The sequence below is a fragment of the Acartia tonsa genome, chromosome 11 (assembly GCF_053477335.1).
Source record: "Acartia tonsa isolate MP-2025a chromosome 11, ASM5347733v1, whole genome shotgun sequence".
Taxonomy (NCBI): domain Eukaryota; kingdom Metazoa; phylum Arthropoda; class Copepoda; order Calanoida; family Acartiidae; genus Acartia; species Acartia tonsa.
In genome coordinates this window covers 46127055-46152105 of record NC_137270.1, presented here as the reverse complement: position 1 = coordinate 46152105, position 25051 = coordinate 46127055, and the positions used below count along the sequence as shown (strand labels likewise).

General features: G+C 31.9%; 1 protein-coding gene across 8 annotated transcripts in view; it reads right to left on the bottom strand.

The window, feature by feature from the left end:
• Positions 1 to 25051, bottom strand: part of gek (serine/threonine-protein kinase gek) — a 161247-nt gene that overhangs the window by 133628 nt on the left and 2568 nt on the right. For all 8 annotated transcript variants that reach the window (XR_013884271.1, XR_013884275.1, XR_013884272.1 and 5 more), the window contains exon 2: positions 17489 to 17586. Coding sequence is in view for 3 of the 8 variants with exons in the window: in XM_080177721.1 (XP_080033847.1) it covers positions 17489 to 17586 (98 nt within the window). In the remaining 5 variants the exon portion in view is untranslated. The remainder of the gene's footprint in view (positions 1 to 17488; positions 17587 to 25051) is intronic.

Here is a 25051-nt window from a genome sequence, read left to right as displayed (position 1 = left end):
CAATTAGTGGTTGAAACGTTAGGACACTCAACTTCAACTTAATAAATCCACCAATCAAAATTCAATTAAAGTTCCCAAAGTTGTTGAGCAAACGAACAAGAAAATGTTATTATAATACTTTGGGAACTAGTGTAATAAACAGGCCTGAGTCCCCTCCCTCCCTGAATTTTACGATGTGTAATGAAAACTAAAAAACAATGAAACAATAAAGTTTCACCCAGGGATAAGGTATTCCTAATAACAAATATCATCCTTATATAAAAGTAACAGGATGTCCGTGTGTCTGTGTGTGTATCGAAGGATCTCGCTTACCGCAGAACCGAAGGAGCCGAAGGCCCGGACTAACCAAACTGGTTTTAATTTTACGATTTTATTTAAATATTCATGGGAAATTGTCTGTTCTACGATCCTGTACATGATTTTTCAGTATGGCTAGGATATTATTAAGCGATACTGGAAAAAAAAAACACATGCCCCAATTCCTGATTTTATATACTTAATAATTTTCAGGAGGCCTTAATAACGACAATTATTCAAATTAAAGTTAATAAACTTTCAGAACTTTAGAAACTAATAAACAAATATGATGTTTTTGACTTTTTGTAAAAATTAAAGGGAGGGAAGAGACATTGGACGGTAAATTACACTGGTACACAAAGTGTTATAACAACGTTATATTACTCGTTGGTCCCAAAGTAGTTGTGTCTAAACCTCTCATCTAACATTTTTACATTAGGAATAATTTTGTTAACCATCATTAGAAAAGTATATTATATAATCATCCATTGTCTTATCCCTTGAGATCTTTATCAATGGATATAGAATGTACGTGGATATTATGACAGAAAAAAATTGCCAATTAAGGTTGCTAACTTGGAATTCATTCATTAGTAAGTTCGTTCATCCAGTGGGGAAAGAGGGGGATTGGGGTATCGTATTTAGCCCGCTGCAAGTTATACCTTATCAATGAACATACAAATATGGTGTAAGATCCGAGTAATAATATATCCATTTAGTCACTCACCACACAAAAAAAGGGTAGCCTAAAAGTTTATTATTTTGTTTATTATAATAAGGCTCATTATGAATTGTAGAAAACTTTATGAAGGACGTGTAAACTTAATTGTTAGCAGAGTTAGATAGTTGGATAGCAAGGATAGATAGATAGTAGGATAGCAAGGGTAGATAGATAGTAAGATAGCAAGGATAGTAAGATATATAGAAGGATAGCAAGGGTAGATGGATTGTAGGATAGCAAGATTAGATAGATAGTAGGATAGCAAGGATAGATAGATAGTAGGATAGTAAGGATAGATAGATAGTAGGATAGCAAGGATAGATAGATAGTAGGATAGTAAGGATAGATAGATAGTAGAATAGCAAGGGTAAATAGATAGCAGGATAGAAAGAATATATAATATAGTAGATATCAAGTATAGATAGATAGTAGGTCAGCATGGATAGAAAGTAGCAGTAGGATAGCAAGTATAGGTAGATAATGATAAGTAGATACCTAGATAGATAATGATAATTAAATACCTAGATAAATAATGATAATTAGATAGCTAGATATAAGATAAACTTATAAAATAGATTGCTAAACATTAAGATAAGATATAAAGAAAGTAGTAAGTATAATACCTATAATATTAGATAAATAATAAAATAAATTCTGATTAAAATATTAAACATCTTTATTAAATATAATAAAAGTTAAGTACTATAATTTTGTCTAAGAAACTGCTTTATCATGTTTATAGAATTGTTATAAATATTCATAGATATCGCAGCCATATAACAAATATCTCGCTACCCACTGGACCCTGATATGGTTGTCTTTTACAGTAAAGCTTCTTTTGGGTCTAAGGAAGGTTTATAACTATTTTGGGGGAGGGTACCACCATCCACTTATGAGAAATAACCCTTTCCCCCCCCCCCCTCCAAAAAAATATAAATTTCTAAAATAAAAAGTGGAGGGTAAACTTCTCCCCTCTCTCAAGAGCCCCTAAAGGCCTCTAGGGGCGTAGCCGCTAGTAAGTTATATTGTAACTTAAAATCGGCGAACTTTTTTGAAACAATATCATGTCTAAAGTTTGGAAGAGCGGAGCAAATTAGAAGGCAGACAGATTAGACAAATATTATTTTTTACAGTATGGCTTGGAAACCGATTAATACTCGCTGGATTAAAACCTGTTCTCAGCCATACCGAAAAATCATATATATCACTGTAATAGAGACAATTTCCCACGAATATTAAAATAAAAAATCTTAAAATTAATACCAGTTTTGATAGCACGGGCCTTCGGCACTTCGGGGCTAACAACATTAGTTTTAATCTTTATAACTTTTCATCTTCATATCCGCGGAAGCAGTCTATAAAACGATGCGGTAAACTACTATTACAGTATTTAGAAAAATTATATGCTAAAACAGGTATTTTATAACAAACAATTTGGCGGTTTTCCTTCATCAACATATGAACCACTTTTTGGGGGATAAAACAGTACGTAGATGGATCTCCTCCCCACCCTGTGGCTAGAAATAGGTTATTCGAAAATTAGACTTAAGGGGGGGGGGGAAGAGGAGTTAATTTATTTTCCATATAAAGCACGGCGATAGTTAAAAAAGAACAGTTAACTTTAATTAGTATTCGTATAAAAATCATTATGGCATATTAAGTTTAAGTTATGTTAAAACTGCAAGTAGTTAGGCTTTTAGAACATTTAATATTACTAGACTTTTAAAACATTCAAGCAACTATATATATGTGTGTGTGTGTGGGTGTGTGTGTTAGTGAGTTAGAGAGAGAATATTAATAGAAAGAAGTTGCCTAGAGATTGAAATTGTAAATTCTTTACAATCTATAACGAAGAAATAAACGTTCAAAAATACTTATTATAGAGTAGCTGAGCTATGCTAACAAAGCTTATTTATATGGATGTTGTCATCCTTGTTCTATTTACATGGTAAGGAGTCGAACCTGTAATCTTTTTAATCAGATAGATTGGCCTAATCTAAAGTTAGCCTTTTTTATATAAATGCACTAACTGACAAGGACGGAGGGAGGGGACATTGGACTGTAAATTATACTTGTATTCAATTTTCATAAACATATTTTGGTTCATGCTTTTGCAGTGTTCAAACTTTTCAACCAATAAATCTACAGAAGGTGTGATAATCTTCCATTGTCTTATCCCTTGAGATTCCTGTCTTGCTGACCAAAGTTATGGACTGGTGGTTTAAGGACAATAACATCCCAAAGGAGCGAAAAACGTCACCCTCCTTATTTTCAATTTATTTTTAACTAGCGGCTTCGCCCCAAGCCTCTAGGGGCTTTGACCCAAGATGTGATCAAAAAAATTTTTTGGGCGAAATTCGTAAAAGGACCAAAGAAATCTTCATCAAAAAAAAAAAAATGTGGGGGGGGGGATTTTTTTGTTTTGGGGGGGGGGGGTTGGGGGTGTCCCACCCCCCAGGAAAATAGCCTAAAACCACCACAGGACCAGTAGATATATTCCCTGAAGAGTAGAATCCAATCGGTTCAGTGGTTACCGAGATCTTAAGGGACGGACAGACGGACAGACAGACAGACAGACAGACGGACAGACATCATTCTACTTTGTATTATAGAAGATAAGGGAAGGGGGTGTTAAGTGCTCAAAAAGTCATTTAGATAGAATTCTTTCTTTTTATAAGATTATCAACAACATTTATCTATTAAAGTTAAATATTCTTTTATGACCGAACAATATTACCTTTGTATTGCTGCGCTACTACTTATGAACATTATTGTCCTTGTTAAATCAAGGGCGAAGCTTTTTTATATATATATATAGGTATGATACGTAACGGTTAGCTCTTTTCGTTAATTTTTCCACCAACTTTTTGTATGATTCCTAGGACATCAAGGTACAATATTATAAGCGAGGCATCTCTATAATCAAATATTAAAATGTTTATTGTATCTTTTATATACGCAATTTTGTTTAGACTTACAAATTCATTTTCTGTTCTTTCACTCTACAAGAGTTATTGTGAATTTGTCCATAATTCAGATTTTAGAGCTTCGCTTACATGGATGTTGTCATCCTTGTTAATCTATGATTAGGCTAATCCAATCAATCAATGTATCAAAAATATCTCGCTCTATAAAGACAAATATATAATGGATAACTTAATAAATATAGAAAGTTAAGATGGTTAATACATTAATTGGACCAATAGTAACACAGTGAAGGAATAATTAGACTATGTACATGATCCTATTATAGGTATAAAGTAGTAAGGTTTTTTTGTCTGGAGCTTACGATTTCAGTAACTTATGAACCGATTTTTTTTGAAAGCTTAAGACATGTCTAAGGATAGTTTTAAGCTATTTTTCAATCTTGGAATTCCCAATCCCAAATAATGAAACCCAAAATTAACCCTTCTGTAGATTACATTTAGTGATTAAAGCGTTAGGATACAGGGATGGCAAAATAAAAACCACGTGGTTTTAATCAAGTGGTTTAAACCAAAAAAAAAAAGCTAAAAAAAACAAAAAAAAACAAGGTGGAATGGTTTAAATGGTTTTTTTAATACAAAGGCCTATCTTTCCAGTTATATCCTTATAATAAAGTAACAGGATGTTTGTATGTGTGTCATAGGTCCCGGGAAGGTTTATAACTATTTTCTTTGGGGGTGAGACACCCCCAACCCCCCCTCGGAAAAATTTTTTTTTTAAAACTTTTTAACTAAATTTAAAAATGAGGGGGGGGGGCAAACCCCCCCCCAAAAAAAAAAAAAATGTTCGCCCCCCCCCAAAAAAATTTTTTTTTCTTTTTTCTTACAAAATATAAAATAAAAAATTCAATTATTAAATTCGACTCTCTCCTCCTCAAGTGCCCCTAGAGGCCTCTAGGGACCTAGTCGCTAGTCTTTTTATAATGTAAAAAATACAGTCATAAACATAAATACCTAATTCGAAATTCTTTTAATAGTTTAAATCTTTATACTAAAGGGGTAGCTTCACGAAATGCAATTGAACTTAATTTAGTGAACCGCATATTTTTTCTTAGTTAATGGGGTAAACTACATTTAAATAGCATATATTTGAAATAAATTCAATTTTCTACCACGTAGTTTTTAAAATATCAAGACCTGAAAATTGTCTTTTTGTGATATATGCAATTTAAAAAGACGATTTTCAAGTCTTGATATTTCAAAAACTATGTGGTAGAAAATTGAAATTCTTTCAAATATATGCCATATAAATGTAGTTTAACCATTTAACCAGGATAAAATATGCGGTTCACTAAATTAAGTTCAAATGCATTTCGTGAAACTACCCCTTTATACTAAATTAGAATACTTTAATTTGGATATTATTAAAAAAAAAACCAAAAATTATTAAAAAAAAAACAAAAAAACCTGGTTTTTATTAATAAAAACCAATAAAAACCGGTTTAAACCAAATAAACCACACTGGTTTGATCTTTTTTAAAAAAAACCTGGTTTTTTCCCATCTCTGTTAGGATACTCAACTTAATGAACCAACCAAAATTCAAGTCCCCAAAGCTGTGAAGACAACAAATATGAAAATGTTATTATAAAACTTTGGGGACAATTGTAATAAACAGCCCAATGTCCCCTTCCTCCCTGGACAAAAATCTTTGGGAGTTGTACTACAAGTTATTGTGTCTGATTGATCATCTAAGGGAGTAGATCTATTACAAAGGCGAATAAAGATATTTTGCACAATAGACCATTGTATTTGTATCAAGATGTATTCATGTAAAGAATTGTAGAGTAGATGTGTTTTTTTTTGTGGGGGGGGGGGGGCGATGTTAATATTCGTATGGAGGGAGAGGACATTGAATTATACTGACCCCAAAGTTTTCTCATATTCACAACATAATAAACTTTGGGGGCTAAAAATAGATATTGATTGGTTGGTTCAAACTACCAGTCTCCAATGTTTTCCACCAATGATGCTAAGCCATATAGATTATTTTCTGAAGATTAACATGGGGAGGAGCTGAAAGATAGGTTAAAACCACTCTAAAAAGGAGAACCAATCGGTTCACTGGTTAGGGAGATCTTTACAGACAAACAAACAAACAAACAAACGACAAACGTAGGAGTCCCAAACGTCAGAGTGGACAAACGCAGGAGTGGGACAAACGTCGGAGTGGACTGGACATTGCTTAAAAAAAAACGTTAGAGTCTCTTGCTATTTAAATTATATGTCAAAAAATCTTCTAATTTTTTGCAAAAAAATCTTTCAAATATTTAATAAATCATCAAGAAGCTCCTTAAATGGTTAAAATGTACAAAAAAAATTGTTGGTTTTTATTTCTCAGTATTTTATTTTAACAAGAGAAATTAAAATCATTACAGAAAATGGCCCCGGGGGCTTTTTCATGTACGTTAATCGACTTTCCTTTTAGCAAGCGAAGCTACTCTTATAACTGGTTTTCCAGTAAGGCTTCGAAACCGATTAATATACGCTGCATTAGAGCTGGTTCTCAACAATATTGAAAAATCATGTATAGCATCGTATTACAGACAATTTTCCACGAATAATAAGAAAAACCATAAAATTGGTTTTGATTTTATATATTTTTTTTTAAATATCCGCGGGAAGCTGATTATAATACGATGCGATAAATAACTATTATTTAGCCAAGAAAAATGTGTTTGCCTCCGACTTTTCTCCAAATAAAAAATTAAAGTTAAATTGTGGCTTTTCCCCTAGCCAATACCTACTATGCATTTGGTTAGTTTGATTTTTTAGGCATTAATAACAAAAAAAAAAACAATAATACCTTTCGTAGGACCATTCAAAAGATCTATTTCTTTTTTTTACTTGACTCATTTTTTAAGTTAGATATAAAAAAAAGGGAGTGAAATAATTTATGTTTCATTTTTGGCTTTCTTGAAATCCAAATTTTCAAATTTTTCTTAATGATTTTCTGTTTATTTATTTAATTATATTTTTAGTTGGGATAATTTTTTTTTGATTGATATAACACAAAACACTCATTCAAAAGAAAAAAACAAGAAAATAATATCCATAAGAAGCTTAATATCTATAATACAATATGTGTCTAAAGGGATAAGACAATAGGTTATAAATTAATGTACATCCTTATAATGCATCATCACAATTATGTCAACAAAATCACCCCTTTTGTAAATTAAAATTAAAGCTTGAAAGGTTGGTACCCTTCAATTATGATTCAATGAAAGAACCCATAGTTTTTGGGCCAATAAATGAGAAAACGTGTAGACCCATTGCCGCCTTTAGTAACTTAGAATTATCTACCAAATAAGGAATTTTTGAGGTTAAGATTAATAAGTTAATCGCTAAGTAGTATTTTCAGAAAATCTTGTGAAACTATTTTTTTTTTATTTTCTATTCTGAAGGAAACACCGGATTTCCTCTAATTTAATGACTACTATAGTTGCGGCGGACGTACGGAATGGTAATAAATTATAGAGTTGATACGCTACTACCTCTCACACACACACACACACACACACACACACACACAGCAACACAATACCTGTGTGTAAAACTTGAATTATACGACTTTCAAAAAATTTCCCATGCCAGAAAATTTCTGGGAAAAATTGTCCAAATCTCAGGGGGGGAAGGGAGGGGACAGTGGACTTTTAATTACACTGGAACCCAAAATTTTATAGCCACGTTATCTTATTCGATTGCCTAAAAAAGATTGGGAACTTTTATTAAAAAGTGTCAACCACTAATAAATTATGATCTACAAAAAGGACAATTTTGTTCAACATTATTGAGGATATAAATTATTGTTCATTGTCTTATCCCTTTAGATCCCTGTACAGATCTTCCCCCACCACCCTCACTCTCTTCCCCCTTTCTATTCTCCCAAGAAAATTCTACAACCCCCCCCCCCTCTTTTTTCACTCTAATATTTTTAAAATCCTCCCCCCCCCCCCCTACCTTTCTTATAATATAAACGTCATTGCAATAAAGTTGAAAAATTTGTTAAAGAAAAAAATTTTCAGCAATGATAATAAAAATTACAAAATCAACTCATCTGTTTTGAAACTGCTAGTTTAAACAGAAAGCATCCAATATAGATTTAATAAAAGAACCCAACGTTTTTAAGCAATAAATTGAGAGAAAACGTTTTAAAAACTTTGGGTACCAGTATATTATACAGTCCAATGTGCTCTACTTCGCTGGACATTTAGTATGGAGTTATTCTATGTGATAGAATTATCTGATTGTTCTGAAACTTGAGATTAAATTCAGAATTTCTTCCAATACGTATAGCGAAGCTATTCTATAAGTGTAACCAAAACGTCAGTACGTCCAATTTAATACGTGAACTTTCTTGAAAAGGAAAATTAAAATTCCCATTATTGAAAAGCTTCGCTTTTGATAAATAATAAATAAATTTAATTCATTATTGCTCATGTAAAATAATCGCTGTATTACATTAAAACCCTCTCTTGCTCACATCCTCTCTCTCTCTTTCTCCCTCTCTCCCTCACATGCTCTCACTCTCTCACACTTGACCAGGAAGAATGTCTTTCTCTCTCCCACACTCCCTCTCTCTTACACCCACCCCATCCCTCCTCCTCCCTCTTCCTTTCCCATGCTTACACAAGGTGGTAAGAACCTGTATTTTCACAGTGGGGCCGTTTAGTGCAAAAATTTAATATTCTTTATAGGAAGTGCAAAATCATATACAATACCTACATGAATTTATTTGTCAGCTCATAATAGACTTTTAAATAATTTTTTTCTGGTTGTACATTTAAAAAGCATAATATTTAATCAAATTGTCATTTCATTAGAACCTATAAAATGTCTTTCAGATGATTTTAATCTAATTTAAATTCTTTATAACTCACCTGAAATATAAAATAAATATGAATTTTCTTATTACATAAATATAAAATGGTTATTATGTCTGAAGCCTAATAATTCAAGAACTACTGAACCAATTGAGTTAAATGTTTTAGACAAGCTTTACGTAGTTCCTGTAGTTTTGGGCTATTTAATTTTAAGATTTCAAATAGAATGCCCCTAAAAGCTAGGGGTGCAGACGGTAGTCTTAATTATAAAGTAGAAAAAAAATTTTCTTGTAAAAAAATTTACTTTATATCAATATCTTCAGATTTTCAAAATAAATGTACAGTGTACACGCAGCCAACAAATCTTCAATTTTGACCTGTATTTAAAAATCTGACCCATTGTGATATGCAGTGAAAGAAGAATGAAGCACATATAAACATACATTTATATACATATAAATACATACATAAGAACAGGAAGGTATAAAATCCAGGGAGGGAGAGGACATTGGGCTGTTTATTACACTAGTCCCCAAAGTTTTATAATAACGTTTTCTTATTTGTTTACGTAACACCTTTGGGGACTTTTATTGAATTCTTATTGGTTAATTCATTAAGTGGAGTGTCCAAACGTTTTAACCACTACTGTTATCTACAAAAGGGGTAATTTTATGTATCATCATTGGGGGTGTACATCAATTTATCGGCCATTGTCTTATCCCTATAGATCCCTTATATATATATATACATACAAGAGAACAGGAAGATATAAAATCCTATTTGGTGCACAATTTTAAGAAAAACTATGCATTATTCATATGATTTTACTAGTAGAAAATGCTTGCATTTTACATATTTTATTAAGTAGTAAGGTGTTTTGTTTGTGCGTTAGTATCTCGCTAACCTATTACTTAACTAATTGAGTTATCAAGTACATAGTTTATTTTTATTTCAAAGTCTTAAGACGGTCTTAAGACGGTTTTAAGCTCTTTTTTCTAACCTTCCCTAGCTATTAACATAAAAATACAGAGCCCTTTAAAAAGCATAGACACAGTGCTAGTTCAAAATGTTAATATGTTTTTGTGTAATAAAATCTACAAAACAGCTTTAAAAGTTCATAGGTATAAAGCTTCCTGTGAAAAAAAATAGAAAGCTTATTGAAATAAATATCAGAATCATATTTTTTGACCATTAAAATATCTTAATTAAGTACTAGTTTTGTATTTATTAGAACTGTTCTTAAAATTAATTTGAAGATAGCATATTCATAATTTAAAACGTAAAAATGGATGTATGTACAAATGAATCCAACAAAAAGTAACAGCAACAAAAATATGAATCAGAACCCCCTCCCCCCCCCCCCCCCCACCACAAAATCATATTACTTCACCCCCCCCCCTTTCGTCATACATACTTGATTTTAGGAGACGACACATTTCACGAATATGGGATATAGATACATTTTTTTTCTTCACGGACAAATCTGAGCGATCCAAATTAATAAGACAATGGCCAATAAATTAATGTAGTCTTTAAAAAATACCTCTTCTGTAGATTAAAATTAGTGGTAGAAAGGTTTCGACACAAGTTTGGAACCAACCAATAAGAATTTAATAAAAGTCCCCAAAGTCCCAAAATTGCTAAGCTAAACGTTATCAAAAAACTTTTGGGACTAGTGTAATAAACAAATCCGCTTGTTTTATTATAGTCATTATACAAGTAAAATTGCACATTGCATATAACCTAACCAAGAAAAATACAAAACTTCCATTACATTTGTAGATCAATAGGTCCAATGCCTTGATTTCGAGATCCTAAAGGACTTGCATTACTTTAATACACAGAAAAATATCATGTTTTTCAGTTATTAATCCCTTAAATTCATGAAAAGAATAATGTTTTTTGTCCCCCTGTTTTTCTGTGTAAAAACGCGTCAAAAGATTTCCATTTCAAGAATTTTATCTTTTTTTCACTGTTTGGAATATCAAACACCAAAAACATGATAATTAACCGTGGTGATTCGTGAAAAATTTAAATAGACAATGATGATACACAAAATTACCCCTTTTGTAGATTACAATTAGTATAGTTGAAACGTTTGAACATCAAAATTCAAAAGTCTCCAAAAAAATTTAAGCCAACGAATATGAACACTGTATTATAAAAGTTTGGGGACTAGTGTAATGAACATCCCAATGTCCCCTCCCTCCCTAGATAAAGATATATGACAAAAAGGAAGACACAAAAAAGTAGGAAAAATGAGAATTTTTGTAAAAAATTTTCTGTTCTATTAATATCTCATTTGGAGTAATTCGGTGGGAGCTAAATTTTATTAATAAATCAAATAATTACCCTCCCCCCCTCACACACACACACACACATACAAACTCACACACTCAGAATTTATTTCATCTAATGATTTCTTAAGTCATATGTTTCTTAAAAATATGCTTCTTAACAATGTAAAATAGATAGATAGATAGAAATATAGATATAAACAGATAGATTGATAGACTTATAGATAGTTAGACAAATAGATATACAGACAGATATTATTATATAGACATTATAGATAGGCAGCTAGATATATAGACATACATATAGATAGATAGACATATATAGATAGATAGGTAGCTAGTTAGATAGACAGACAAACAGATATCAGGCAATAACGGATAGAATAACAAGGCTAATAATTTCCCTTTAGATTGCTTGATATAGATAGATAGACTGGCAGATAGATAGATAGTTAGATAGAGGTATAGCTAGATAGATAGTTAGATAGAGACATAAAAGATACATTGACAGATAGATAGAAACATAGAAAGATAGATAGATAGATAGAGAGACAGATATATATAGAGAGATAGATAGATAGACATATAGCTGAATAGGCATCTAGATATATATAGACAGACATATAGATAGATAGACATATATAGATAGATAGGTAGATAGATAGACAGACAGACGGACAGATATCAGACAATAACAGATAGAAAGCAAAACTAATAATTTCCCTCGAGAACACCGGATAATTAGATAGATAAAATAGATAATAAGACCAACAAATTGTAGAGTGAAATGATAAAAAGATGGATATATTAACATAGTTGAATAGATAAATAGAAAAATTTAAATAAATAAACAAAAAAATAGGTATTTGATTATGGTGATTTATAGTAAAAATAATCTTTTTGAAGTTAAAAAAATGTTGGTTAGGTAAAAAGTTTGGGTACGGCTAAGGTGTAGCAACAAATCAAGGTCCCCAAAGTTTTTAAGACAACAAATAAGAAAACTTTCAGTCCAATGTTCCTTCCGCCCCAGATAATATAGAAAGAAAGATAGATAAATAGATAGAAAGATAGATTATGTAAAAAAAGATAGATAAATAGATAGATAAATATAGATAGATAGATAAATGGATATAGATATTTAGCTAGATAGATAGATAGAAAGATAGATAAATAGATAGATGGATAAAAAGATATAATGATACAGATATAAAGACAAATTGACAGCTGGTCCAATAATTCCCCTAGGGAGACTTGCTAAAAATCCCCGCTAAACTAATTACTAATAACAAGGATAACAACATTCATGAGTAGCGAAGCACCCAAAAGTTAATCATGGTTGGACAAACGTACAGATTAAAGTATAAAGCAGATGTTCAGCAGTACAGTGAACCATCAACAAAAGTTTCAGTTGTCTATCTTTAATAGCGGCCGAGAAAATCAAAATTCCCCAAAAACGTTACGGACGGACAGACAAAGAGAATCATAGAGTAGCTTCGCTACTAAAAACATAGCAGGGAATGGGATTAGAATTTAGAAAACTAAATAGTAAGAGGATTTCCTAGTTGAGGTGATTGGTTCGACTCTATGTACAATTGCACATAAAGCCTTGATGTAAAGGGAGGAAGAGGACGTTGGACTGTTTTTACACTAGTCCCCAAAGTTTTATAATAACGTTCTTTATGCGTTAGCTTTACAACTTTGGGAACTTTTGTTGAATTTACATAATGATATTGGAAGTGAGTTTCAAATGTTTCAAGCAATAACTGTAATCTATAGAAGTGGTAATTTTGTTTATCATTATTGGACATGTACATCAATTTATTGGTCATTGTCTTATCCCTTAAAATCCCTGCATATTCAACAATTTTATTTTGTAGAAAACTTGTCTATTTATCAATAAATATAAGATAGGGTCAGACAAAATGGATAGAGGCAACATGATAAGAGGCAGGGGGGTTAGGGCACCCGAAATAAAACTATTTTGCCCCAGATGGATATATGTGAATATGTTGATATGGAAAAATTCGTCGTCAATTTTGGTTGCAAATATGGACCTCATTTATTGGCCAGTTCCAGTAGGAGGGGATGAGGTAAAGTAGGTGGATTGGGGTATTGTTATTTTAGCCAGCTACCATGAGTATCACTTTATTAGAGTATATAAAAATCTTATGACTTGTATTTATTGGAAAGACAAATTTTTTATTGTTTGAAATAGCATGTTATAAATGTCATAATTAAGGGAAATACAGTCAATGTAACTTTAAAGATTGAAATAAATGAAAGGGGTGGGTTAAAATATAGGATTATGTCCATAGACGTCCAAGGGGGGGGGGCGGTAAAGGGGTGATTACCCCCCCCCAAATAAAAAAAAATGCCTCTGAAATAAAGATTTACCCCCCAAAATTTTTATTTTAAAAATTTTACCCCCCCCCCCCAAATAAAAAAGCTTGGACGCCCCTGATTATGTCTTTATAAATAGTGGAAAAATATATAGATATATAGACAGATAGATAGGTATTTAGGTAGATATATAGATAGTTAGGTATATTAATAAATAGGTAGACAAATAGAGAGATAGAATAGATAAAAAGACAGATAAGTAAAGATGTAGATAGATAGAAAGATAGGTAAATATATAGAGAGATAGATAGATAGTTTTGTAGGTATATCCAATTATATTTAGTAGTAAGGTTTTTCTCTCTGAAGCTTAAGTTTTCAATTACTACTAAACCGATTGAATTATTCATTTTAGAGAAGCTTCACATAGTTCCTGGGATTATTTTAGTCTATTTTTAATTTTTAGATTTAACTTTGGGGATAGTTTAAGGCTATTTTTTAATCTTAATACAGAACTTCTAGATGATAGTAAATATATAATAAAGAAAGATATGTAAATAAATGTATACATAGACATAAAAAAATATATAGACACTGGATAGACAGTTAGATAGGAAGACAATATCTTATTCTATTTTCCCCCAATTCATATCCCCTGAGAAAAATAAGTCTGTATTTACTGGAGCGTTTATTAAAATCAGAAGTTTCACTAAACAGCTAAAAAGATTGTAATTTTTTAAGGGAAGCTTTTTTACATTTATAGGATTTCCGTACGTTCCTCCGTCTTTAAGGGTTAGCTTTATTCATAAGGCGATTTAACTTTGATTGAAGATTCACGTTACAAAAAGATATTAGGTATCTAAAAAGCGTTTTTGATATAATAGCATCTTCCTACTAGTGTTATCTTTAAGATTTTAATGATTCCTTGTATATTTAAGCATAACTTGTAGCTTAAGCTAAAACAATTTTCTGATGTTTTCTAAAATCCCTTTTAAGATTAAATATACATATAAACGTATACATAAACCGTTTACATACAAGAAAATTCTATAAAATATAAATAAAATAGCATTTATAAACAAAATTACCCCTTCTGTAGATTAAAATATAGATTGGATACTTCTAGTTTGAACCAACCAATCCAAATTGAAGAAAAGTGCCCAAAGAAAACGAACTAGAAAATGTTTCTACAACTTTGGGTGCCAGTATAAATTAAAGACCAATGTCCCCTTCCTCCCTGAAAATGTGCTAAATTTGGGAAAATATGAAAAAAATATTAAAGCTGCTTATAAGCTGGATGTTTTATAGTTAATTATGATCAATAATAATAGGAATGTTGACAAGAAGTTTCAGCTGTCTATCTGAACTAAGAACTGAGAAAATCACGTTTGCCAAAAAATGTGTCTAACGGACGAATTACAGAGTAGCTTCGCTACTAAAAAAGAATAAATAAGTTTGACCACCATATCTAATTATCAATTAGAAAGTATTTATTAGTGTAGACCACAATAATAAATGTTTTTTTGGAAAACTTTTTAATTATTTATTTTTTATTTACCCAAGGAATATTTATATATTAATACAAGTATTAAGGTTTCTTTGTCTGAGCTGAGTTCTCCAATTAATTAGATGGTTTTAAGCTATCTTATTTTCACGCTATTTTCTTAAGCTTAGTTTTAGGATGGTTTCAGACTATTTTACTGCCTTCCTTCTCCAGCTGCTATTTTATAAATGACAAAGTCAAATTTAAATAGGTTATTTTAGCAGCAAATTGTTTACTATCTTGAGTTGGTATGAGACAACTATATTTATATAGACAGCTTTACGCGGATAATAAAATCCTATACATTATTTTTCAGTGTGGCTGAGAAGCGGTTCAAATCCAGGGGATATTAATCCGTTTCGAAGCCATACTAGAAAAAGTTTAATTTTTTCCAGTTATCATATCTCTGATAATATTTTTAATTATTATTCTCGTGTACTTCATAGCTTGCAAGAAGGGGAAACTTTTCAAACTTTTGCCGTGATTTGGTAAAATTATTTTTGGAGGAAGAAATGTGGAGGGGGGGGGGCAGGGGGTAGGCAACACCCCTTACTTCGAAAGTGTACCCAGTTTATACAAGGGTTAGAAAAGATTTAATTAAAGTTTTTAACTTTGGGTAATAATAAACTTTCAATATCCCCTTTTTCCCTGGATAATAGGCAATTAAATCAATTTTTAAAGACTACAGTAGGGGTAATTTTGTTTGTCATCATCGGGGGTGTAAATCAATTTAAGATCCATGGCCTAATTCCTTAACCTCTGGGTATTAAAGGAGAACCACTGTTAAAATACTGTATTCTGCAAGAGGGTGAATATTATGCAAATGTTGTTGTAATTAAAAATCACAAGCAAAGCTTCTCTAAAAATTTATATGGCCGTAATCAATATTTCAAAGATTTTGTGGTTGGTATAAACTCGGTATCATATCAGGAAATTCTTGTGTCATGTCTAGGGGGTGGTTTTATGCTATTTTTCGACACCCAAACCCCCCTCTTCAACAAAAAAGATCTTGAAGGTAGTTTTTGTTTGTCAGTTAATAATGGAAGCTTTATATGGGATCTAGGATGGTTTTAGGCTATTTTATTTTTAAATTTAAGTTATTTAATGTTTTTTTCTGCCCCGTTATAATACAGAGCCGCCCTTAGATGCTATATAGGGATGCAGCCACTAGTCCTTTTATGTAAAGTAGTAAGGTTTATGTTTTTATTTGCTTGTCCAATAAAATATCCCCCACGGCTGAATCGTTTAAGTACATCATTTTAGGAAGGCTTAATAAGGGCCCTTGGCAGGTTTATTGCTATTATTTAAGAGGCTAGGGGCGCAGCGCTAGTTTCTAATAAAGACAGTCACATATGTAGGGATAAACGGCACCCCACAGTTTTTATTTCCAAACCCCAATCTAATAAAAATTAGTTTTAAGCCACGATCATTCTTACCCCAAGCCGTCGACGCGTCTTTATATGGATTCTCCTTATAGAGTTAATTTAGATTCATCATAATGGGATTTTTAAAAATCATTACTTAGACAGAAAGTAGTGTATTTACAATGTTTAAAGGTCTTTTGGGCATTTGAAGAAAGGGGGGCAAGTCGACCCCCCTTCAGTTCCCAGGATTAAACAAAAAAAATGTACAAAGGGGAAGGTGTTATTTCTTGGGTTAATTTCTCTTAGAAAAAAAATATATACATTCTATTTAAACCTATAGAAAGCTAAATAAAGAAATATATCGGTTCAGTGGTTAGCGAGATCCTTTACTAAAGACATCCTGTTATCTTTGAATAAGTTTAATCATACTTCAGACGAACAGTATTGCTTTTTTTTGTGTATAAAAATTACATTTTCTAAAAAAAAGTTCTTTCATTTTTCTGAAAATATACAAAAAAATCTACAAAAATAAAATCTTCGAAAACAAAGTCGCATTAGTCTAATATCTTAATATAAAGCGGTGTGCTTAAGTATAGACGGATATAAGTATTAAATAATATTTAACTATAAAATAGTCTATAAAATTCACGGATCTTAAGGGATAAGACAATGGTCGATAAAAAATTGCTTTTATGAAGATTTAACTATTGGTGAAAATGTTTGAATACTGTGACTTTGTATAAATCAATCATAAATCAAACTATATCCTTTAAGATTCTAAGCCAACGAAATGCAGAATGTTTTAAAATCTTGACATGTAGATAAAAACTAAATGTCTCCAAACTTTTTCAATAAGGGGTAATTTTGTTGAAATAATTGGGGATGTGTGAGCAATTTATAGCCCCATTGTTTTATCCTTTAAAATCTCTGAAGAGAACATTTAGTTTTTGATTATCAGTAACAGGATATTTGTCTAATTCTATGCGTTTATCTCTATGTATGTGTTTTTACCAAAACCACTGGGAGGGTAAACTATCCCCTCTTCCCTAAAGAGCCTCTAGAGGCATAGCACCCAGTAGACTAATATGAAACCAACGCTAATGATAAAACGAAACGCTTACCGTATTCTAAAAAGTCTGATACAGTTTTCTCCCGTCTCAACGAGCTAGAAACGCATTCTTCGTATAGAACTAGCAGAACATCCAGCAACGTTTCAACACTGAAATAAAAGAAAGAATATTAATATCTCAGTTGTTATTAAAGATATTTTATTGTTAGTAATAATGTATCTATTCATTTTAAGCAAAGAATGATAAGAAATGTATTTTTTAATGTTTACAAGTTAAAGTTTGAATAATATTTCGGCTTTTATTAAAGGTAGTTATGCTTTTTTTTCAAGCGAAAAGGATATCAAAGTAAAAGAATAAAGGGGGCATGAGCTATAAGTAAATCTGCCCACAGGACTAGAACCCAGTCACGATTTTGTATTGGGTCTTTGAAAGCCATTAGCGTTAGAAATATAAACTCAGCCGAGTCAATACAAAAGAACAAAAAGCAATTTACATGCAGACGAAAGCGTCTAAAACACTTAGGGTAGTTATTTAAAGAATATCAATTAAAGGGATTAATATGATACGAAATAAAGTTAAAGAAGAATATATTTCTTTTATAATCATAATATACATATACAGTAAATACCTAGATTAGATAGATAGAAAGACAGACAAAAAGATATCCAAAGAATTTGGGGAACAGGAATGACAAGCACGCGCCAGGTAGATAGAAAGTCATTTAGATGGATAGCAAGATAGAAAGTCATGTAGATAGATAGCAAAGAGTTACAGCTCCAAAATTCGGCACAGCAGTTGCTTTTGTGGAGAACAATATGGAACTGTGAAGAAACGGCGGCGGAACCGCCGCTCCCGCCAAAAAACCGAAGTTTTCCGCCGATTTTTTTTTGCCTTTTATCGCAAAATTAGACAGTTCTTAATCATCTGAATTAAACTTTTTTCTCACAAAAACTGCTGTGCCGAATTTTAGATCTGTAACTCTTTTATGGGCTGAGATAATGCACGTTTTACTTTTGGTTTTAAATAGTGGTACATTAGCCTCCCCCCTAATATAAACTGGTGCCCCAAAGTCTTATAAACGCTTTCTACCATTTGTGATTGGGTTGTACAAACTTTCAGGTGTTTAATATTTTCAATAATATTGATTAACCTAATTGGGTGTGTTGTACATCAATTTATCGTCCATTGTCTTATCCCTTATGATCCCTACTATTAATAACAAAAATTTAAATCAACCATACTAGAAAGATAATTTTTAAAGCAATAGTCCAAAAAATATATACAAAATAGAAAGAAACAAAAAGATAGATAAATAGATAGAAAAATAAATAGATAGATAGATGTGGAAAGATACAGTACAATGAAAGCATTGTTTGAAGGCCAACATATTTTTTTCAAAAAAAAATTACTTTCTAACTTTCAACAAGAACAAAAATATTCAAAGCAAAAAAAATTTGACGTTAAAATAGCCTAAATAACTGAAAATCTAGAAATAAAATAGCCTAAACCCATGGAACCTATGTAAAGCTTTTCTAAAATGGATAACACACTCAGTTTACGAGATCTTAACATACAAATAGACAAAACATTTACTTGGAGAACTAAAATTGTAGTTAGAGGTCGATACATTATTAATTATCTGGATAGTTTACTAAAATTGTCTTTAAAACACAGAGAAATAGGCAAAATCTACCTAATGATTCTAAAAATGGATGTGTACTTGCTTTACAATTATAGAATTCCGTATGACCGTCCATTTGATTAAGACTAGTTTTCCTTTTATGTGGATTAATTTTGAAAAACATAATATAAAGTAATGCTATTATATAAAGTAGTAAGGATTTTTGTTTGTTTGTCAGGTACGGTCTCACTATCTACTGAACCGATTGAGTTCTCCTTTTAAGAAAAGCATCACATAGGACACGAAATGGTTTTAGGCTATTTTCCCCCTTTGAATGATGAGTCCCTAGATGCTTTTATACAGTATGGTTGAACTATCTATTTTACCAATCCCTTAAATCCTGCAATTTAGTTCATTAGAGGCAATGTTTTGACGTAAAAAAGTTTCAGCTAACATTCTTTACAAAAATCTTTTTAGAATATCTTTAAAAATAAATAAACTAGGATGAATTTGTCCAATACTAGTAAAGGAGAACCCCATCCCTTAAAACACAGCTAAAAACCTGCAAAGGACCAATATAAAAATTGAAAACCTGCAAGATCAGCCATTTCCAAGATCTAACTAGTCCCTCATATACTTACATACCCTAATAATATAGCTTAAAACCTGCAAGATATCTTCCGTTAATATTGAAAACCTAAAAAGTCCAGCCTTTTTGGGGATCTTACTGGACACTCCGTATTTCTGTGTTTGCATATAAAAGGTATGATCTCAATAAGTCAATACTAGACATGTTTTAGGCTGTATTAAGAAGTAATTGTGTATTTTCCAAATTAAAATAAAATAGGCAGAGCTCTGCATAATGCTCGTGATTTTTCAAGAATGTTTTGACCTGTTTGTCTCTAGCGGATCATGTCAAGGGGACAATGAGCTTTTTGTGACACTAGTCCCCAAAGTTTTATAATAACGTTTTCTTATTCATTGGCTTAACTACTTAAAGGACTTTTACTGAATTTTGATTGGTTGGTTCATTAATCTAAGTGTCCAGACGTTTGAAACAATAATTTTAATCTACAGAAGGAGTAATTTTGTGTACCATTAATGGAGATACACATCAATTTATCGGTTATTGTCTTTTCCTTTAAGATCCTTAGAATAATGTAGCATGTTTATGAAAAATTTTATCCACAATAGAGGACATGATCCTTTAAAACTCCAGTATTTTTTTCATAAAAAAACCTTCGTATTTTTGACATGATCCCTTCCTTAGGTAGAAAAGAAAAATGTTTTCTTAAATATGTGAAAACAAAGATGACTGCATCCATAAGAAAGGCAGTCGTGCAAATCAAAATAAATATTGTAATAACAAGTAAGCCTAGATTAGGCATTCATAAGATTAACCAAACAGACAAACAAACCTTTTAATTGAACTTTATTATCTCAAATCCTCACTGAGCAACGTAATGATTAACGCCCGTTTATGGACCAACGCATTCCGTTTTACTATCTTGACACAGTTTTGGAAGGACTTGAACCCGACACCCTACAGGCACATTATAGCCAGGGTGAGTGAGGACTTTGGACTGTAAGGCAAACTGGTACCCAAAGTTTTATACAGACGCTCAAACATTCGTTATCTTGAGTACCTACTCTTATTAAATCTTAATTGGTTGATACAAACTACAGAAGGGTTTATCATAATTTGAGGTATACATCAATTTATAATCCATTGTCTTATCCCTTAAAATCACTGAATTGTAGCAGAGACAAGACTTCTAGATTAGCTCTGCTAGTAAAACAAATATTTCAGCCTAGCTAAGATTCATTTGAATAGTAATTAGTGAACGACGCACTTGGACAAAAAAAAAACACGTACCCTTGAAATTTTCTATCCTTTCTGGCTAACTAGATATCTAGCTATCTTAACTGGCTAGATAGCCACATTTAAAAAAGCGAAGCCTTTCTATATTATGGTAGATCCGTCCGTGCGTCTGTAACGGATAGCTCTTATTGTTAGTTAAGGTATGTTAGAATTATCCTATCGTTCTCAAACTTTGTATGATGATTCCAGTAACAGTAAGGTATACCTAATTATTAACTCATGTAAAATATAAGTAACAAAGTACATTTTAAATTATATAGGTAGGTATTCAAGATACGAAAATGTATCAACCTATAAATATTTCAAATACCTAAATGTCAAAAATTCAATATTTTAATTTTAATCAAATATTATTGCTATCTTATCAGCATGTTTAAAAAATGTATGTACGTCCATATCAGATGTTATTTTTGGTAGCGCAGCTACTCTATGGTTAGCTTACATTAATTGAGTAGGTACCTATTAAAGAATAGATTTTGTTTGCAATGCTCTTAGGCCATTATATTTGTTCGTAAAGTCCATTAAAATCTCATAAAAGTCCAATCGAAATCTTTCTAGTAAAGTAAAAAGGGGGGGGGGATGAAATACATCCTAAAGTATTAAGTAGTAGGCATTCTTGTCTTTCCGTAAGATCTCGCTAACCACTGAACTTATGAGTTCTACATTTTAGATTTACACGGAACTTTAAATATTTAGGCTAATTCTATGCACATTTTTAAGTCTTGGGATGGTTCTAGGCTATTTTCTGCCCCTCAAACTAGATTCTTGAGTTTCTTTTATAATACCTAGGTATTTCTTGGAAATTTTTCAAAAATAAAAACAAATCGTTAAATAATCTTTTAATAAGAACGTCCTCGTTTAAAAAAAATATATTAGTTAAATATCAAATTTCAGTGCAGTTTTCACACTTATCTCTCACATATACAATATACATATGCAACCTTTCTCTCAGATATACATAGGCAGACCTTAAAAAATAAATATTAAAACAAAACAGAAAAAAGTTTAGGCAGATAGGGATTCAAGCAAAAATTGTTTTAAAACAAAAACAAAATAAAGCTTCTTCGTAAATAGAATAGTTCAATTTGACTATATAATTAAAGATGTAAGCTACCTCGGTACTTTGATTTTTTGTAAAACCTAAAAACAAACTAAAAGAATACTTTATTTGGTGATTTTTAGGTCTTAAGCAATTTTGCAATAAGGGGGGGGGGGGGTTGCAGGATAAAACCCCAGAAAATGGAGACAAATATTTTACCTAGGTATTAGTTTTTAAATTTCAAAACATAAAACAGAGAGGTGGTACCTGATGGACTACAGACGCAGGAATTAGTCATTCAAAAAAAAGTTTGGAGAAAAATTGTCCTTAATTTATGATGCTAATGTGGACCTCAATTATTGGTCAGTTTGTTAATGAGGAGGGGAGAGAATGAGGTAAAGAATGTGGATGGGGGGTATCGTTATTTTAGCCAGCTGCGAGTATCACTTTATTAAAGTTTATGAAAATCTGGTGCAACATCCAAGTAATACAATATCTAATATCATCTTGCTTACAAATCCTTTACCCCTGAAAAGAACAAAGACAATGGCATTAAAACAAAGTTTACAAATAATAAAGGATGTCCACCAAAAAAGTTTTAAATCAAGACAACTAATGTCTGTATCCCAAGCCAACAGCTTATTTAATTGGATAATAATAGACTTAAACCTGCCCGAAACATATGTGAAGCTTGAATTAGTATACTCGAACCCGTCGGTGGTTTGAAATATCTTAAAGGCCTCTAGGGTCACTTGAGTTAGTAAAGTTAATTTGGCTGTAAAAAAAAAAAAATCAGAGAGGGGGATGGGGTTCATTTTTTTCATGGGGAAATATTCCTTGGGACCCCCTCCCAAAGTCATAAATCTTCCAAGGAACAATGAAACGCCACATTGTTAAGGGTAAACATTTCGGTTCAGTGGTTAGCGAGATCCTTTGGTACATACAGGGTGGGGCAAATAAGACCGGACAAATTCTAACTTCTACAGAAATGAACATAAAATCGTCAATTTTAAAGATTTTATTGAATTTTAAAAACTGGCAAGCAAAATAGATATATGACTATTAAATTATTCAATAAAATCGCCGCCAGCCTTAATCACCGCCTCTACCCGCCTCCTCAACCGCCGGCAGGTCCAGGTCAAAATGTACCTGTCCAAGCTGGCGTAGTTCTCTTTGATAGTGGGAATGAGGAAGGTCAATGTGGTATGGGCACGTCTATTGGTGCATGCTTCAAAGTAGCCCCAGGCCCAAAAGTCCATTGAATTAAGATAGGGCCACTGGGAGGCCGCATTTCCTTAGGAACGTGAGTAACCGCAGGATCCAAATTCGCCCAACTTTCAAGCTACCCTTATACACGGAGGCTCTTATTTAGACCACAGTTGAGCTAGAACAACGTTCTTTACCTTTTTGGAAATGGCATGAAGTTTAAGCTAGGGTTGTCAGCGCAACCCATAGTCTAAAATGAGGTTTAAAGTTCAATATGGGTCCCTGGAGTCAAGAACCGAGAAATTTTAACGGTTTTTGACTTTTTTTACATCTAAAAATCTGCCCCGTTTCACTTTGCTGGAGTACTACGGCCAAGCCATTTCAGATAGAGAGCTCTAGTCTTTTCTAGTGTCTTACTTATGTATCTAACAGTATTCCCAGCAAGTTGCATAACTCTACCTCACCTACAGATAGGCTGAGGTCAGATTTAGTGGGCCCTAGTTGAGAATCCAGATTAAACCATTGGCGCATTTAGAATCTGCCTTGTTGAACATATGCGCGGCCAGCTCGTTGTACACGTCCATTTTCGTCCAAAGATTTTTTTGCGCTAAAAGGTCATTACCTAAGCTTTTTATAGTGTGGTCAAACGTCCTGATTGGTCAAGTAGTTTTGGCGCTATGGCCGTTTAAAGTTTGTCCGGTCTTATTTGCCCCACCCTGTAGATCTTGTTACTTTTAAGTTTTATAAAAAGTATGAGTATATAATACCTAGATATCCAAATCATATGATAAAGTTTTGATTATATTTCAGTTAGGACAGGACTTACAAAGAAAAGTCGTGAAATAAAAAGGTAATTTGTTGTACAACCTGTATAACCGAATGCAGAATAAAATTATAAATGACAAAACTTTAATTACCTACCTAACAAGGAGCGGGGATAGGACAATACAAGAAAAATATTTCTCCCAAAAATTGAGGGAAGGGTTATTAGACTGTAAGTTATACTGGTACCCAAAGTTTCATAAGCAATGTCTCTAATTCGTTAGAATAAAAACTTTTAATAAATCTTTTTTGGACTGTAGTGCAAACTAACAGTGTCCGAACTTTTACACCAATAAGTTTTATCTATCATAAATTGTCCTATCCCTTAAGATCTCTATTTCATAGGTAACTAATTTACATTTTCCCTAGACGCTAAGCATTAGAGGGGGAACATTTATATATCAAGAATGACAACATTCATAAAATTAAACAAAGTATAATACAAAATAATTTTTCGAGTGTATGTAAATCTAAAGGATCTTAGGGGAAAAATTATGATAGTAAAAATACCCCTTGAGTAGTTTAATACTAGCTTGAGCCAACCAAACAAGACTTAATAAAAGTCTCCAAAGTTACTATCTAAAGACCTCTCGCCCTAAATAAACTCAAAAACTACCATAACCCAACCCTTTGATTACAAGTCCTTTGCCTGAAAGTCCTAACTGTTTGTGGAGTTGCGCCTGTTTTTTGGTCAAACATTTTCCTTATTTGTAATATTGACGTCACACGCTTATCATAGTAGCTTTAGGTAAAAGAACTAAATTTTTTCAAACAAAAATTTTAAAACATTTTTTATGTAAAATAGAAGAAAAATGTGCAAATCGGTCATATTTCAACTTTCAACAGCCTAAAAAAACAAAAATGTCCCAAAACATAAAAATTCCTAAATAGCACAGCATTTCTATAATTCTCTACATTTATTTGAAATCATTACTAAGTAGGTACTGACAATTCAATTTTTTTTTTACGTAAAAATTAATTTGTTTTACCTAATATTAAGTTACACCATATCGATAAAATTGAGAATAAAAATGAATTTGACAT